An 18323-nucleotide genomic window follows, 5' to 3' on the forward strand; every position below is an offset into this window, starting at 1 on the left:
GATTTAACTAGACATTCATTTTTATTTTATTTTTTAATTGAAGTATAGTTGACATACAATATTGTATTAGTTTCAGGTGTACAACATAGTCCTTCAACATTCATATACATTATGAATATTATAATCAACATGATAAGTTTAGAAACCATCTGTCATCATACAAAGTTATTGCAGTATTGTTGACTATACTTCCTATGCTGTATATTATATACCTGTGAGTTATTTATTTTACAATTAGAGTTTGTACCTCTTAATACCCTTTGCCCAACTCCCCACCTTTTACTCCTCTGGCGACCACTGGTTTGTTCTCTATATCTGTGAGTCAGTTTCTGTTTTGTTATATTCATTTGTTTGTTTTAATTTTTAGATCCCACATATACGTGAAACCTTATGGTGTTTGTCTTTGTCTGATTTATTTCACTTAGCATAATACCTCCAGGTCCATCCATGTTGTCGTAAATGGCAAGATTTCATTCTTTTTTATGGCTGAGTAATATTCCATTGCATATATATACCACATCTTCTTTATTCATTCATTTATCAATGGACACTTAGGTTGCATCCATATCTTGACTATTATAAATAATGCTGTGATGAGCATAGGGTTGCAGATATCTTTTCAAATTAGTGTTTTTGTTTTCTTTGGATAAATACCCAGCAGTGACATTGCTGGGTTGTTTGGTAGTTCAGTTTTAATTTTTTGAGGAGTCTTCATACTGGTTTTCATGGTGGCCACACCAACAGTTCACAAGTGCTCCCTTGTTTCCACATCCTCACCAATACTTGCTATTTCCTGTCTTTTTGATAATAGCCATTCTGACAGTGTGAGGTAATATCTCATGGTGGTTTTAATTTGCATTTCCCTGGTTATTAGTGATGTTGAGCACCTTTTCATGTGTCTGTTTGCCATATGTATGTCTCCCTTGGAAAAATGTCCATTTGAGTCCTCTGCCCATTTTTTAATTGGGTTGTTTGTTTTTTGATGTTGAGTTGTGTGAATTCTTTGTATGTTTTTGATAGTAACACCTTAATGGATATATGATTTGCAAATATCTTCTCCCATTCAGTAGGTTGCCTTTTTGTTTTGTTGCTTGTTTCCTTCACTGTGCAAAATTGATGTTGTCTCATTTGCTTATTTTTGCTTTTGTTGCCTTTGCCTGAGGAGACAGAACCAAAGAGTATTGCTAAGACTGATGTCAAAGAGTGTAGTGCCTAAATTTTCTTCCAGGAGTTCTATGGTTTCAGATCTTACATTTAATTCTTTAATCCATTTTGAGTTTATTTTTGTATATGATGTAAGAAAGAAGTTCCGTTTCATTCTTTGGCATGTAGGTGTCCAGTTTTCCCAATACCGTTTGTTGAAGAGACTGTCATTTCCCCACTGTATGTTCTTGGCTCCTTCACTGTAAATTAATTGACCATATAAGCATGGGATTATTTCTGGACTCTCTATTCTGTTCAGTTAATCTGTGTGTCTGTTTTGTGCCAAAATCATACTGTTGTGATCACTATAAATTTGTCATGTAGTCTGAAATCAAGGAGCAAGATACCTCTAACTTTGTTCATCTTTTTTAAGATTGCTTTGGCCTTTTGGGGTCTTTTGTGGTTCTATACAAATTTTAAGATCATTTGTTCCAGTTCTATGAAAAATGCCATTGGTATTTTGATAGGAATTGCATTGAATCTGTATGCTTTTGCTTTCGGTAGTATGGATATTTTAACAATATTAAATCTTCTAATTCATGAGCAAGGTATATCTTTCCATTTATTTGTGCTCTCTTTGATTTCTTTCAGCATTTTCTTATATTTTTCTGAGTACAGATCTTTCACCTCTTTGGTTAAATTTATTCCTAGGTATTTTATTCTTTTTGATGAAATTGCAAATGGGACTGTTTTCTCAACTTCTTTTTCTGATAGTTTGTTATTAGTGTATAGAAATGCAGTAGATTTCTGTATATTGATTTTATATCCTGCAGCTTTACTGAATACATTTATTAGTTATTGTTTAAGCTTTTGGTTTTTGGTGGAATCTTCAGGGTGTTCTACATATAGTATCATGTCATCTGCAAATAGTGACAGTTTTACTTCTCTTTTTCCAATCTAGATGCCTTTTATCTCTTTTTCTTGTCTGATTGTTGTGACTAGGACTTCCAACACTAAGTTGAATAAAAGTGACAATATTGGGCATCCTTGTCTTGTTCCTCATCTTAGATGAAAAACTTTCAGCTTTTCACCATTGAGTATGGTGTTACCCGTAGATTTTTCATATATGCCCTTTATTATGTTGAGGTATGTTCCCTCTATACCCATTTTGTAGAAAGTTTTTTTTTATCATAAATGGATATTGAATTGGTTGTATGCTTTTTCTGCATCTCGAGATAATCATATAATTTTTGTCCTCTGTTTTGTTAATGTCATGTATCATGTTGATTGAATTGTGGATATTGAACCATCCTTGCATCCCTGGAATAAATCCAACTTGATCATTGTGTAATATCCTTTTAATGTATTGTTGAATTCAGTTTACAAATATTTTGTTGAGGATTTTTGTGTCAGTGTTTATCAGGGATATTGGCTTGTAATTTTCTTTTCTTTTTTTTTTTTTGTAGTCTTTATCTGGTGATGCTGACCTTATAGATTGAGTTTGGAAGCATTTCTTCCTCTTCAATTTTTGGAATAGTTTGAGAAGGATAGGTATTAACTCTTCTTTAAGTGTTTGGTAGAATTCACCTGTGAAGCCATCTGATCCTGTACTTTTGTTTGTTTGGAGTTTTTTGATTATTAATTCAATTTTATTGCTAAGCATCAGTATGTTCAGATTTTCTATTTCTTCCTGATTCTGTCTTGGAATATTGTATGTTTCTAGATATTTATTCATTTCTTCTAGTTTCTCAAATATGTTGGCATCTAACTGTTCATAGTAATTTCTTATGATCCTTTGTATTCTGTGGTATTGGTTGTAACTTATCTTTCATTTCTGATTTTATTTATTTAAGCTGTCTCTTTTTTTCTCAGTGAGTCTGGATATCAATTTTGTTTATTGTTTCAAAGAACCAGCTCTTAGTTTCATTTACCTTTTCTATTGTTCTTTTAGTTTCTATTTTATTTATTTATACTCTGATCTTTATTAATTCTTTCATTCTGTTAACTTTGGGCTTTGTTTATTCTTTCTCTGGTTCCTTCAGACGTAAGGTTACATTTTTTAAGATTTTTGTTGTTTACTAAGGTAGGACTGTATTGTTACAAACTTCTTTCTTAAAACTGCTTTTGCTGCATCCCATAGATGTTGGAGCTTTGTGTTTCCATTTTCATTTGTCTCAAGGTATTTTTTTTATTTCCTCTTTGATTTCTTTGTTGACCCATTGGTTGTTCAGTCACCTGTTGTTAACCTCCACTTGTTTGTGTTTTTTTTCTTCATGTAATTGATTTCTAGTTTTATGCCACTCTGGTCAGAAATGATGCTTGGTATGATTTCAATCTTCTTAAACTTATTGAGACTTATTTTGTGGCCTAGTATGTGATCTGTACTGGAGAATGTTCCATGTGTACTTGAAAGGAATGTGTATTCTGCTGTTTAGGGGTAGAATGTTTTATGTATATTTGTTTATCTTATCTAATATGTTGTTTAAGGTCAATAGTTCCTTACTGATTTTCTTTCTAGATGATCTATCCATTGATGTAAGTGGGGTATTAAAGTCCCCTACTGTTATTGTATTTCTGTCGATATCTCCCTTTATGTTTGTTAATATTTTCTTTATGTATTTATATGCTCCTATGTTGGGTGCATAGATAATTACAAGTGTTATATGCTCTTGATAGATTTATTCCTTTATTGTTAAGTAATGCTTTTCTTTGTCTCTTGTAACAGCCTTTAAGGTCTATTTTGTCTGATATAAGTATTGCTATCCCCAATTTCTTTTCCTTTTCATTTGCATGGAATATATTTTCCCATCCCTTCCTTTTCAGTCCGTGTGTGTCTTTAGACCTGAAGTGAACCTCTTGTAGGCAGCATATAGATTCATCTTGTTTTTGTATCCATTCCGCCACTCTATGTCTTTTGATTGGAGCATTTACTCCATTTACATTTAAAGTTATTATTGATAGGTATGCACTTATTGCCATTTTGTTAATTGTTTTCTGTTTATTTTTACAGTTCTCTGTTCTTTTTTCCTTTCGTTCTCTTCTCTCATGATTTGATGACTTTCTTTAGTGTTGTATTTGTGTTCCTTTCTCTTTATTTATTTACTTATTTTTGTGTATCTGTTATAGGTTTTTGGTTTGTGGTTGACATGTGGTTCATATATTATGACACATGTATATAGCAGTCTATTTTAAGTTGGTGGTTGCTCAAGTTTGGGTGCATTCTAAAAGCACTATATTTTACTCCTCTGGGCTACCATGTTTATGTTTCTAATGCCATATTTTACATATTTTGTGTATTGCTTAACTAGTTATTTTTGGCATAGATAACATTACTACTTTTGTCTTTTAAACTTCATACTAGCTTTATAGGTGGTTGATCCACTACCTTTACTATTTGTTTGCCTTTACCAGTGAGATTCTTTCTTTATCATTTTCTTGTTTCTAGTCATTGCCTTTCCTTTCCATTTAAAGAAATCCCTTTAACATTTCTTTTAAGGATGGTTTAGTGGTAATGAACTCCTTTAGCTTTTGCCTGTCTGGGAAAACTCTTTATCTCTCTTTCAATTCTGAATGATAACCTTGATGGGTAGAGTATTCTTGGTTGTACGTTTTTTCCTTTCAGTACTTCGAATATATTGTGTCAGTTCCTTCTGGCCTATAAAGTTTCTGCTAAAAATTGGCTGGAAGTCTTATGGATATTTTCTTGTATATAATTAGATGTTTTTCTCTTATTATTTTTAAGATTCTCTCTTTAACTTTTGACCTTTTTATTATCATGTGTCTTAGTATCTTCATCTTTTGGGGACTCTCTGTGATTCCTGGACTTGTATATCTGTTTCCTTCACCAAGTTATGAAAGTTTTCAGTCATTATTTCTTCAAATACCTTTTCTGTCCCTTTCTTTCTCTCTTCTCCTTCTAGGATCCCTATAATGTGAATGTTAGGAAACAGTGTTGTTCCAGAGGTCCCTTAAACTATCCTCATTTCTAAAAATTATTTTTCTTTTTTTACTATTCCAATTCTGTGATTTCCACTACCCTGCCTTCAAGATTGCTGATCCATTTTTCTGCATCCTCTACTTTGCTGTTGATTACCTCTAGTGTATTTTATTATTTCAGTTATTGTATTTTCCAGTTCTGCTTGGTTCTTTTTATATTTTCTATCTCTTTATTGGAGTTCTCACTGAGTTCATCCTTTCTTCCTCCAAGTTTGGTTAGTATCTTTATAACTATAACTTTGAACTCTTTATCTGGTAAATTGCTGATCTCCATTTTGTTTAGTTCTTTTTCTTAGGTTTTGTCTTGTTCTTTAATTTGGAAGGTATTTGTCTCTTCATTTTACCTAACTCTATGTATTAGGTTTATCAGCCACATCTCCCAGTTTTGAAAGAATGAGTTTGTGTAGAAGTTGTCCTCTGGGCCCAGTGATACACTCCTCCTTGGTCTCCAGAGCCAGGATCTCCAGGGATATACCTTGTGTGGGCTGCATGTGTCCTCCTGTTGTGGTTTGGCTGTGATTGCTATGTGCATGCTGGTTGGCCTGGCTTCTGGCCCAGATATCTACAAGGCCTGGCCATGACTACTACAGGTGTGCTGATGTACAGGGGTGATTCCCAGCATGACTGGCTGTGAGACTTGGCCAAGACTGCTCTGGGCATGCTGGTGTGCCAGTCTGGTCCCCCAGAGTGAGAGCCACTTTGGAGGTGTTGCCTGGGGCAGGCAGCTTGGCTGGAGGCTGGTCCACAGGGAAATGCTTGGGTGGGGTGCACAGTGTTAGCTAGGGTGATGGAGAGTGACAGAAATGGCACCTGCCAGCATTGGGCCAGCTAGGTGGAAGGAAAGTTTTAAAAAATGGTACCCACCAGTGCTACTGTCCCTGTAGAAAGTTCCACCAGATCCCTTCCCCTCTAGGGGAAATTAGTCAGTGAATCTCCTTCATGTAAGGCCTAGGTGTCAAACTGCTGCCTTGTACTGGGACTTGGAGTGAGTGAGTTTACACATGAGACTTTCAAGAGTGGAATCTGGTTTCCCACAGCCCTCTGGCCCTCTTGAACATAAGTCCCTCTGTTTTTCAGAGACAGACATTATGGGGGCTCATATTCTCAGTACAGGTCCCCTGGGCTGGGGAGCCACATGTGGGCCTTGGACCTCTTGCTCCTCAGGAGGGACCTCGGTGGTTGTGATATCGCTCCTGCTTGTGGGTCACTGCAAGTTGGGGGGGGCTGTTCTGATTAGACTGTGACTCTGCCCCTCTTACCCATCTCAGTGTGGCCTTTTCTTTATATCCTTGGTTCTAGAAAATATTTTCTGCTAGTCTTCAGGGTTTTATAGAGATAGTTGTTTTATATGTAGTTGTAGTTTTGGTGTGTCCGTGGGAGGAGAGCTCAGGATCTTCCTACTCTGCCATCATGATCAAGGCTCTTAACTAGACATTCAGACTCACCAGACTTTCATAAGCTACCCTTGACATTAGTCTAATCAGAGGATGTAGGATAAAACCACAGCTGGAGTCCTTGCAGCAGTCTATACAGCAGTCTACACAGCTACCCATGGTCAACTCCCTTACAAGGAAGTGAAATCCACATTGAATTGCTGCCTTGGCTTAAAATCCTTATGCCTGAGAGGAGCCAGGATCTCTTGTGACATCTCCATAGGCATGGCTTCTAGATTCCCCACAGAGGACAGACCAGGGTCACCACATTCAGAGAAGCCCAAAGTTTGGCATCATATCAGGGATTTACTGTTCTCTCAGGTTAGATTCAATTTATCTCGCATTTTTTTTGGTCATAATCAATGTTGCCCAATAACATAGTTAACACGTATGATCTTTGTTCATTTCCAAGGAAACAACAAGGAAGTGAACCAAAAATCAGACCCTCACATAGAAGGGGTAAGTTTTTGACCCTTTGCCCAAACTTAGGGACTTTTATAACTGCTAAATTTCTGAATTTTTATAACTGCTTTAATTTTTTTGGGTTGATTGCTAGGAAATTTGAAGCACTCTGACTAGAAGGCAAGGTACAGAGTGAAGGATTTATGATCACCTAGCATTCATTTCCTTAGATGATAGTTGAATGTTGTATCACTTCCAACTTTTTGAGGTAGTATAAAATAGTAGTTTCACAATTTTCAGGAACTTTTTGAAAGGTAAATACTATAGTTTCCTTAATTAGAACAATGACTATGAGCCAAATCTCTTTAATTATGCTATCTCATGGAATCTTCACAATGATAGGAAGTAACCCCATTTTATTAATGTGACATTAGGACTCAGTAAGATTTAACCATTTGTCTGTTTCCTATAGACAAACCCATACATGTTATTAATCAGATGATTTAAGGTATTGCTTCTTGTACTAAATTAAGTGTACATGATTATCAAAAGTTGTACAATTTTATCATATTTTCATTTAACATTATATCATAAACATTCCCAATAAATTTACCTAGCTTTAATGATCATCATTTATAAATACTTGCACACTCTTCCAAAATATTAAAATAAAATAATTTACTTAACAATACCCAGTTCTCACACATATATTTTATTTCCAGTGTTTTAATTCCATAGTTAATGTTTCCAGGACATCTTCTTGCATATAATTTCTTTTTTTGAGTGGGGGGTGGGTTGCTTTCTAGTTATTCCTTTTGCAATTTCTTCTGTTGTAATGCAGAGAAAATGATCATCTCTTCTGAGATCTGATAAAGCACATTGTATTGTGCTAATTTTACCATGATTTGACTTTTTTATATTTACATTTTTACTCTGTATGAGATACTTTACTTTTCAGAGAAAAATACGGATGACTTTGTTCTTTTTCATATTGCTAACCCAAAAGTTCAGTTCATATTTAAAATAATTATTTTCTACTTATTTTCAAAAGTGTAATTGTAATATAGAATGTTCTTATATATTTTTGGGCTAATTCTAATCTTTCTCTCCTCTAATCCACTGTAGAATATATCCATTTCAATAGTAGTGACATGGAGTTTTATTTATTGTTTCTGTATAACACATTCTATTACCTGCTATGGTAGTCCTTCCTTTCCCCCTACACACTGGTGATGTTATTTTAGTATATTACATGCTATTTTCCTTGTTTATTTTTCAAAGTAAATTTCAGAATCATTTGGCTAAGTTTCACACACACACAGACAAAAGTCTTTATCAGATTTTAACTGAGTTCCATTAACTCTACAAATTAACTAGATTAGACATGATTGCAACATTTAGTTCTCCTTTTCTGGAATAAGCACACTTATCTACATGTTTCTCTCTACTTCTCTCTCTCTGTCTTTGTCTTAAACTTCCTTTATTTTGTCTTTTTCTTAAACTGGGTTATTTATACCTCTTTAATTATTTCTTTTCTTTTCTTTCTTTCTTTTTTTTTTTTTTTTACTTTTGCTATTCTGAATGAAACACCTTCTAAAAAATTTTTGTTTAATTTCTGGCTGTACCAGCACACCAAGTATAATTTTTTGGTGTAATTATTTTACATTCATACATTTATATATTTCTTACTATCTCAAAAATCTTAGCAGTTTTATAATAATTTTAGGTATGTTACAATAATTTCAAAAATAATTATTTTTTAAATTTCTAATACTTAACTTGATAATACTAGTTTTCATCCTTACTTAATTTCCCAGAACTCTTCAAGTAACACTGCAGAATAGTAACATACTTATTTTATACTTAATTTAAAATTATTCATTTTAAAAGTGAATGGTGGGATGTATATTCTTTGATAAAAAATAATTTTTTAAATAACGTAGATATTTTATCACAGAGTTGGTTTTGTTTTAGGAACAGAGCCTCTCTAACAATTAAAGATAAATTATTCTATTTCTCATATATTTATTAAAAGGGTAAAAGTTATCAAATATATTTTTTGAATCTATTGAAATAATCATGTGATTTCTTTTATTTAGCTTTTTTGCATTGTGCATTGCATTTACACATTTCCTAATGTTGAGCTACTCTGATTTATACTCTGAATTAATATTCCTGATATAATATACTTGGTCAAGGTGTAAGAACCATGTTTTTAAGAGTTTTTTTTAATAACTGGGAGTAAATTCACAGGTGGGTGACCAAGATGGTGAAAGATATGGAAATGACATCATATGAAAAGTAGAATATTTAGTCTGGAGAAGAGCTCACTTAAATTATCCCTCTTCTGAGGAAGAACAGTGGCTGATATTTAAGTTTAAAAATCTTTTATGTTAAAAGATTATTTTTTGTTCAAAATTTTTCTAGAGAGAAGAACTAAATGAAAAGTTACAGAAATATAGATTTAGTAGCATTTTTTATATTAAGTACAGAGATTTAAAATTTAAATGTCTTGGTTCATAAACAAGTGAGCCTTCTCATCAGTATAAATGTTGAAGCAGAAACTGGATGACCTCTGATCTATAGAAAAGCTTCTGCATTGGTTTGAAGGTTGGTCTGGATGAACATTAAGGTCCTTTCCAATTGCAAAACTATAAATCTATAGTGGTTAAAAACCACATTATGCTACATTATCTCTATAAATGATTTTTTAAACTGTTGTGGTAGGCAGAATTCTAATATGGCTCCCCAATTCTTTGCTCTTGGTGTAATTAGATAGGAGGGTAGAAAACCAAGCTGTCATAGACATCTCACTAGTAAGGCAGTACAGAGTGCCTCAAAAGATCAGAGGGAAAGAAAAGCCTCAGGAACTTAGATATCTGGACAGAGCAAATAATTTAAACTGGAAAAAAGAAGGCACTAAAGTAGTCTTAAAGAGACTACAAGAGTTGGCAGAAAGGTAATTTTCAGAAGGGTATTAAAACTAATGATAACCATATTTTAACTAGAAGTAAAAGTCTGAATAGAAGAAGGCGGAATAAAAGTTAAGTTCTCTTTAGAATACGTGACCAGAGACTATATAATAGTGGAGGGCAGCCCCTGAGCAGGGAGGAGAGGATGGCCAATGGTCAAAGACTTCTAACTCCTAAATTCATGAAGAAGACCTTAATGTATTTTAGGAAGTATTATTTTGCCTGCTTTAACAGGCAAATAACAGGGTTGTTGTGGTTTATAAATAGCAAGTAGAGCCAAATACTTTATGTACTGTTTTCATTAATATTTATTCATGTACAGTTTATTATAGGTGCAATGTCAAAATAAAACGTGTCCATTTTATTTTTTAAAGAGTACTTGGGAAAGTATTAAGTAGTATAACACTGCTTCTTTCACTTACTGCCTGTTGAATGAAAAACCATAGTAGCTTAAGATAAGGCACTCACATCATCTAATAAAAGCTTTCTCAGAAGAAGTCTTGATCTCTTGGAGGTAATTGGGAAAATATTTCTATAATTTGCTATGAGATCTTGTTGGTTTACACTCTCGGGCACTCCTTGGGTAAAATCTGAAACTGGCCCTGGTACCCAGAGGGCAAGGAGAGATGGAGGAAAGAGGCGGACCACTTCAGATTGGTAGGTAATGGTTTTAATAAGCAAAGAAACTTACATATGAGGCTTGTCTTGGGTGGCCGCAAGACAGGTAGATCTCTGCACCTGCCCACCAGAATCTTAAAAGTTTATATAGAGGCCTTAACAGGGTTCAGTCCCTGGAAGCTGCATCATCGTAATGGCTCTGGCTATAGAATGATGGGCAGAATGTATATTCCAAGGACAGGGGAGGAGGAGAGGAGCCTCAGATTGCCTGTGTCCAGTTCATTGGTCATCCAGCAGTCACATCCTCTCAATTACTTCCTCCATCAGACCTCAGGATGTTTTCAGAGATAGAAGCATCACAATGTCCTATCAATACAATAGCTAATTACAATGACTACTATGAATTGAATTGTGTGGTAGTGAGCGTTCATTCAGTTGTTCCTTTTTTCCTGTCCTGGGGATGGATTCCCTGTGGACGGAACACACTTGCCTGCCACACTGACTTTGGGGGTTGCCCATGTGACTCACTGTGGCCAATTGAAAGTGTGCAGAAGTGATAGTGTGTGAGGTCTGAGCAAATTTCCTCCAGCTTTCTCATACTTCTGCTATCCACAGTGAGAAGAGCATGACCGAGATGTGCATTGTTCTTTCATCCTGAATCTCAGATAGAGAGATTTATGGAGCAAATCTGAATCCAAACTACACACGGGAGCCAATTGCACTTGAACTGGACAGCTAAGCTCAAACCCATTCAACAGAGCCACAGACAATATGAAGATTCCTGAACAAGAAGCAAATGTTTGCTCTCGCAAACCACTGAGATTTCAAGATAGTTATAGCTTCCTTTTTTAAGCAAAACCTGACTAATACAAATGTCTAATTTCCTAGGTACTAGGAGCTCTATTTTGGTTATTTTAACCCTTCAAAACGATTATAATAAACTATTATAACAATATTATAATTATTAAAATAAAGTGATACTAATATCTCAATGTTAGAAATGAAAAGACAGGCTCAGAAGGATGAAAAAATTTAACTTATGCCATGCAGGTAATCTGTGGTTTAATTGACATTGGAATCTGAATTGTGTCTGAATCTAACAGCTGTTTTCTTTCTACTTCTTGCAATATATTTAGGAAGGGGTTCTTAATTGTTTTCCTTGTGCCCATTAAAGAGCCGTGGTCAAATATGCTTCATGTTCTGAGAGTCAGAAGTTTTTCTGTATTTGGAAAAAGAGATGTTAGCTTTTTGAACTAAACAGCATTTTTTGAGTATGACTATACCTAGGAAGGTGTTTGCAAATGCATACATTTTGGCTGTTAATGAATTATAACATAAAAATGTACATTGAAGTTACTTCAAAAGTGCAATCCATGCGAAAGGATAATATGTGGCCACCATAGGCAATAAGTGGAGATGAGATGAGAACATCATTCTGTTACACTTACATTAGCTGTAATCACATTTTGTAGCTGAGGCTCTTATGAGGGCTGCCAACTAACATTTTAGGTAAATGAAGAGCTAGGATATATAGCCTTCAGAAAGCAGGCACCTCTCCTGTCAAATAGGTAATTACAGAGGCTATGACTCCATTAGGAAAATGGTGGCCAATCAATGTAAACCCTAAGAGCTCAGATCCTTTGTAATTGATTGAGAGATTCAATGACTTCAGTGCAATTGAGTTTCAAATGTAAGAAGCAAATATTTGGCCAGATGGCTGCCATGAATTCCAGAGGGAGTGTATGAATTTTAATGAGAGAGATGGCTACACAATTTGAGTCACGTGTGCTAATACTGAATGAAATATGCAGATCAATATTGAAACTGCAACCTGGGGTATCCAAGCTTTCATTTGTTATATCCTAATACTCATGTTTATTTCTGTAGGTATGCAATTGCTTATCATACAAGTTCTAGAGGAACTTGTTAATGCAAATCACAATTGATATTTGGGATTATAGCCTACTTCTTATTTCTGCCAAGATGACCATTACATAGTTTAGGATAATTGAGAGGTTCTATTTCAGAAGTATCCAGTTTGTGCAAGCAAGGTATATTTAGGCTTATTCATTCACTTAGATCCTGTGAATAAGATGCAGGGATTGGGGATAATCCATAGATGAATCAGACATGATTCTGTCCTGGAAGAGCTTAAAATAATTTATTTAGCTGTGCATTTATGTGTACTTTCTCTATATGTACTATATTGTACAATAAAAGTGTATAAAAGATATACAAGAGCTAAAACATATATTTTTATCAGATCCTGTACAATATGTTAAATCTATGAACCTATTATTTTCTCCAAACTTTCATAGCAACCTTAGGAGATAGATGATGTTACTTTTTCACCATACAGATGGAAGAACAAGACAGCTAAAAAAAGTTTATGGTCACAGAGCTGGGAAATGGCAGAGCCAGGTTACAAAGCTAGATTTGCCTGCCTTCACCCTGAGCTCTTAACTCTATGCTAGTAAAGGCTTAAGTCCTTTTGAGGAAGAATTGTTTCTGACGGTTATGTCAGTGACGTTGCAATGGCTAAATATTCTGATCCAGCTAATGATGTTAGTCGTTCTTAAAGAGGTGATGAACCTATTCTGCTGGTATTGGGTCTCTTGGCTCTCAGCCAAGGGATTTCCATGGTAACTTGACTGGGGCTTCTAAACTGACAGTTGGGTTTATCCACAGTCTCCTCTTTAGAGCCCATGTGTGTCCTGGGGTGGGGGGCACTGGGTCCCAACTAATGGAAACTTCTAGTTCTCTTTTCCTCCTCTGACTGCAAGGAGGAAGCATATTGCTCTGTAGCTCCATGGTTCTGTTATTTCAGGAGCTTGGTTGCTTTTTTCTACCACTGGGTCCTTTCCCTCTCAGAAAGTGCTCTTCCCCCAGTTCTTTATGCAACTTGCTCTTTCCCTGCTCTGCACCAGAGCTTGGAACTCCAGGGGATGTTGGGAGAAACAGACTTGGCCAAGCTACGGAGACAAAGATTCTTTTATACTTTTCTCCATAGTGATGGGCACAATTTGCCTTACAATTTTGCAACGAATGCCATCCAAATGATTCTTCCAGAAAATAAGGATTTATTTAGAGGTCATTTGCTGGCTCTATTTCTAGATATAGAAGTGGCTGGCATTTTCAGTTCTCACCTCTCTGGTTTTAAAAAAACAGTTTGCCTCACTAGGCATTCTGCCACACATCGTAAACAGTGAGGCTCTGCTTTAACCCCCAAAAGTTCCATCAACAGCTGTTTGTGTCCTTCAATGACTTAGTATTCAGTAAAACAAAATAAAACTGCACTGTGCAGGCCATGGTAATCAGTGTCCTACTGTGCTGGCCACACACAGTCATTCTCTCCAGCTGTGCACATCACATTAAATTCATTCATTTAATGACGTTAAAAATGAAATGGAGCATATCTGGGGGCATGGGGGCTGGAATCCACATTAGGAGAAATAATTCAAGGAATTGGGCATGTTTACAGGGGAGAAGTGGAGACAAAAGTAGCAGGATGGCTCCCTGAGTCACGATGGGAGGATCTGCCAGGTGGTAGGTAGAGGAAGATTGTAGCTGAATGTGAGTAGATTTTAGTTAATGTACCAAGGGAGATGTCCCGCAAAAGAAATGGACTGCCTTAGGAGCCGTGAGTGCTGTCAGTAAAGGTGTTTAAACGCTAGGGATTCAGCCATCTGTTACAGAGGTTAGATACAGGGTTCTTACACTATGGGTATAATCATATGTGGACTCGTCTCAGAATTCCACAGCTACAGTTTCCACAGGAAATATCTTCTGAGCTTTAATCAGTTAATGTAGAACTTTAAGACCAATGGCCCACTTGAAATTGGGAGTTTCATACATAAAATTTTATGTTTTCTATGACTAGGAAAAAATGGGAAGAAATATTTGGACTACATCACTGACCTAGGAAAGAAATCTAAGGCTGAATTGGTATTCAAAGTTTTCAGGCATTATAAAACTTGAGGCTCAGAAAAGAGCGTGGGGATTTTATTTCTTTATTTCCTTAATCGTGTTAGACAGTGTCTTTATTTTTTGTTAACTCTCTTGCTAAATTGTATAGTTGCCATGATATGCCATGTGAAGTCCATAAGAAGTCATTTTGCAGTTGAGTCAATAAATGATGTGGCACAGACCAGTTTAACCCAGAATTTGATCAAGAATTTGTGCTCTGAGTGTTGCGTGTGGAAGGAAAGAAAATATGCTTTGAGACATTGCTTTCTGAAAACTGGTATTGAGTAAACACAGCTTTCACTTACCAGAGGAAGTCTTTTAATCATATAAAAGTGGGGGCACTCCAAGCTCTCTGATTCCTGCTTTTCTGACCTATTTGGTATTGGAAGTTAGAGAGGCTTGGTTTTTCTAATCAGTTTTATCTCAATAATCTCTGACTTCAGAGACAGCAGTAACAGAACTAACTGGGCAGAAAAAAATTCCTCTGAGAACCATTTCAATCTGTAAACCCTTGGTAAGCAGTTTAGTAGGAGGATCTTCAACCCTGGAGGAATCATATCAAGGTTTAATAAACCTAAGCCACAAAAGAGACTTTTAGATCTGCAAGATCTTATTTGACGGCAAAAGTGAAGACAGTGGGGGGGAAAGTAGACTTCTGGTTTAAACTGTAGAACAAAAGCCATTGATGGTTTTATTTTTAAACTTAATCACAGCTGAAAAGAGTGATAATTCACCTTAGGTTTTAGATTTTTTTTTGTTTGTTTTTTTGGCACTTCTCTGTGCTTGATGACCTGAGCTCCTTACCATCTTAATCATACGCCTCTGAGTAGGTGGATTTGCACAACAGAAGAGTTAATTCTCTCTTTCCAGGACAGGAAAAAAGTTAGATATGGAAATGTGAGTTCCTTTGACTATATTACCCAATTCCTGTGCTTCTCCTGCTTGAAAGATCCATATTTTACATTTGTAATGTGCAAAACACAAAGGTTTCACATCAAAGTTTTTGGTGGTTTAAATTATTTCTTGAGTCTGACCACGAGGGGGTTTTTTCCTCTTTGAAATTTCCACCATTTACGGTCTAGCTCCAAATATTACAAGCTCTGGAATGACTGCTTTTATACTCAGGTTTTAGATATGTCCTTTTCTACTTGTGTATGCATTAGGCATTACAAGCAATACAGAATCTTGGTGAAGTTTCCCTCTTAAAAGGATTCCCCAGGAGTAAGGTATAAATGAGGGGAGAGAGGAGGATGGGAGAGAAGGTGAGCAGGGTGATGGATAAGTCCAAGGGAAAAGCTTGAAGTATTAAAAAATAAATTGCAACTTAGTTGCATTTTTTAGATTAATCCCATATTGTTCAACTTATTCTTGACCATAGGCATTTTACTCAAACCTGTGACTGTATCATTGTCTTACTTCTCAGCAAGTCTGTCAGCTGGGATCCTACATTTTATAAACAATTTATAGAGGTAACCATTTCCTTTGTGATGGTTTTTCAGACTCCAGGAGTGATTAGATTCAGGGTAATTTTTTTAAAGCTCATTTATATAAATGAGGCAAGTCAAAGTGACAGGAATATATGGAGGGCAATATGAAAAATGATCCTCCGTTTTAAGCACTGGATGATCTTTTACAAAAGAAGTTTCTTATGTGAGTGAATTTACAGCTGGCCTCAAAAAGACTAGTCAGCCCCATCTAATCACTTTAATGCTTTCAAAATGTCTCCTACTTTCTAAGTTTTGGAATAATTTCTGGTATAAGTTTAACAGTTCTGAGACCACTCTTGAGTACTTATGATATGCCAGCCACTGTGCTAAGCACTTTTGTATGAATTACATCACTTAATCCTCATAAGAGGGTCATCATTTAATCACACGTGTTGGGTTCTATTATTATTTTGATTTTCTAGACGAAGAAGTCACTGAGGCTTGGAGAGGTTAAGTTGCTTACGATCATAGGAAAAATGCTCATACAGCTGGTACGCTGAGGAGCAAAGACTGAAGGCCAGGCAGTCTGACTAATCACTCTGCTTCACTGCCTCATAATCAATTATTTCATTGACCCGTTCATAGATAATGGGAAGGTTAAAGTATATATTATATATCTTTCCATATATATACAGTATACATACATGCATATGCAATATAATCAGTATTTTCATGATATTTCCTGTCAAAGTTTATGACTTCTTTAGGGGTATATTTTCCTCTCTAGTAATAGGCTATGTGTACTTTTTAATGAAACTAGACAAATAAATGTTGTCCAAATCTCCCTTCTGGCAAGTGTGCTTTATAAGCTCAGTTCCCGGTCAAAAAGTGGTATTGTTTTGTTTTCCCTTTAGGCCCTTCGTATTTCCCCAGGGGCTGCGTCAACTTGCTCCTATCACAGGCAGAGACTAGGAGGAAGACTGCACTAACAACTTTTTAACAAATTAACAAACAAAAACAACTGTTGATTTTGAGACCACTTATGAATATGAACTAGGATTAGGTTGTGCTTTGGCAAATGTTTTTCGGTTCGTGTGTGCACGCCCGTGTGTGCCAGGGCACGTATATTTTTCACAGCGCAAACATTCTGAGTAGTTTTTTCGTTTCCAGGCACATTCAAGTAGTGTACAGCATGCTGTATGCCTTTCTTCAAGAAGCTCATTGATAAATATACAATACCTTTATTATCTGGAATTCTGTTGAACAATATAAATGCCAAAAAATGATCATTTCCCTTTCCAGCCTTCTATCTAAATATGTCCTTTTGTCTCCCTAATATGATCCCAGCTTTCCCAACTCTCATCTCCTAAAATTTTGATTGTTTTTTGTTTCAGTTTCTCTGTCTTTATATCTTTTTATTTAACACGTACTCCCCCACCCCTTTCCCATGCATTTGCCCTGCTCTTGGAGCCTTTTCTTCCTTTTTTTTTTTTCCCCCCTTGGTAACTCTTTTTTATTCTTTAAGAACCAGTTTGGGCAATCTCTTTTCTGGAACGCCTTCCACCATCTTGCTCCTGCCAACTTGGCCCAGACTAGGTTGGGTGAATGCCCTTCTCTGGGCTCCACAGTAAATCAGACAGAGAATAGCTTCTCTGCCATAACTATTCTCATGCCACTTGACTTATCTGTCCACATGTCTGATTCCCTTTCTGGGCTTTTAGCTCCTTGAGCGCACCACTCTTGTTAATCTCCACAGTTCCAGTGTGCTGCAGAGTGACAGGTGATGGGTGTCGGTGAAAGTTTGTTGAAGCGATGTTTAAAGATACAACTCTCAGTCTCTTTTCTTCAGAAGTCCTTACTTTCCTGACCTCCTATGGCAGGTGCAAACTACCACTTCCTGGGAAATTAATCACGTTGCTCTGGGAATCTCCCTTGTATTACTGCTATTTAAATCCTGTAGTGTTATTGAATGTTTTCTCTATGTTCTCAACTAGATGTTGAACTCCTTGGAGGTTAGAGGAAGATTTTTAATTTTGGGTGTCCTCAGAGTACCCCCAATACTGCTTTGTACATATTATCTTCTTGATAATGTTAGTTCGTGAATTGTTAAAACACTTCAAAAAGCAGCAAACAAGAGCTCCTTCCAAAGTACATATTACAGGGCAATTGCCTTTGCACTCTCCATTTCTTCAAAAACTGGGTACGTTGTGTGATTACAGGGACTTCAGAAAAGCCCTTTTATTTCTCAAAGGAATCACAGGAAACTCACAGTGCGAATGGATTTTAGTTGCTTTTTTCTTATAGAAAGATAAAATCCAGTGACTGTGGATATCCTCTTCATTTTGGGGCCTCACTTTCCTTATCTG

General features: G+C 35.9%; 1 protein-coding gene across 3 annotated transcripts in view; it reads left to right on the top strand.

Annotated features, from left to right (window-relative positions):
* LOC309632767 (uncharacterized protein) overlaps window positions 1-18323 on the top strand; it is a 1168925-nt gene that overhangs the window by 240755 nt on the left and 909847 nt on the right. For 2 of the 3 annotated variants that reach the window (XR_014247049.1, XM_082400626.1), the window contains one exon: window positions 6985-7031. Coding sequence is in view for 2 of the 3 variants with exons in the window: in XM_082400626.1 (XP_082256752.1) it covers window positions 6985-7031 (47 nt within the window). In the remaining variant the exon portion in view is untranslated. Of the gene's footprint in view, window positions 1-6984; window positions 7333-18323 lie in introns of those variants that run through there. The other variant, XM_082400625.1, reaches the window with a different exon arrangement.

This window comes from Balaenoptera borealis (assembly GCF_965194805.1).
Source record: "Balaenoptera borealis genome assembly, chromosome: 8".
In the NCBI taxonomy this organism is placed as follows: Eukaryota; Metazoa; Chordata; class Mammalia; order Artiodactyla; family Balaenopteridae; genus Balaenoptera; species Balaenoptera borealis.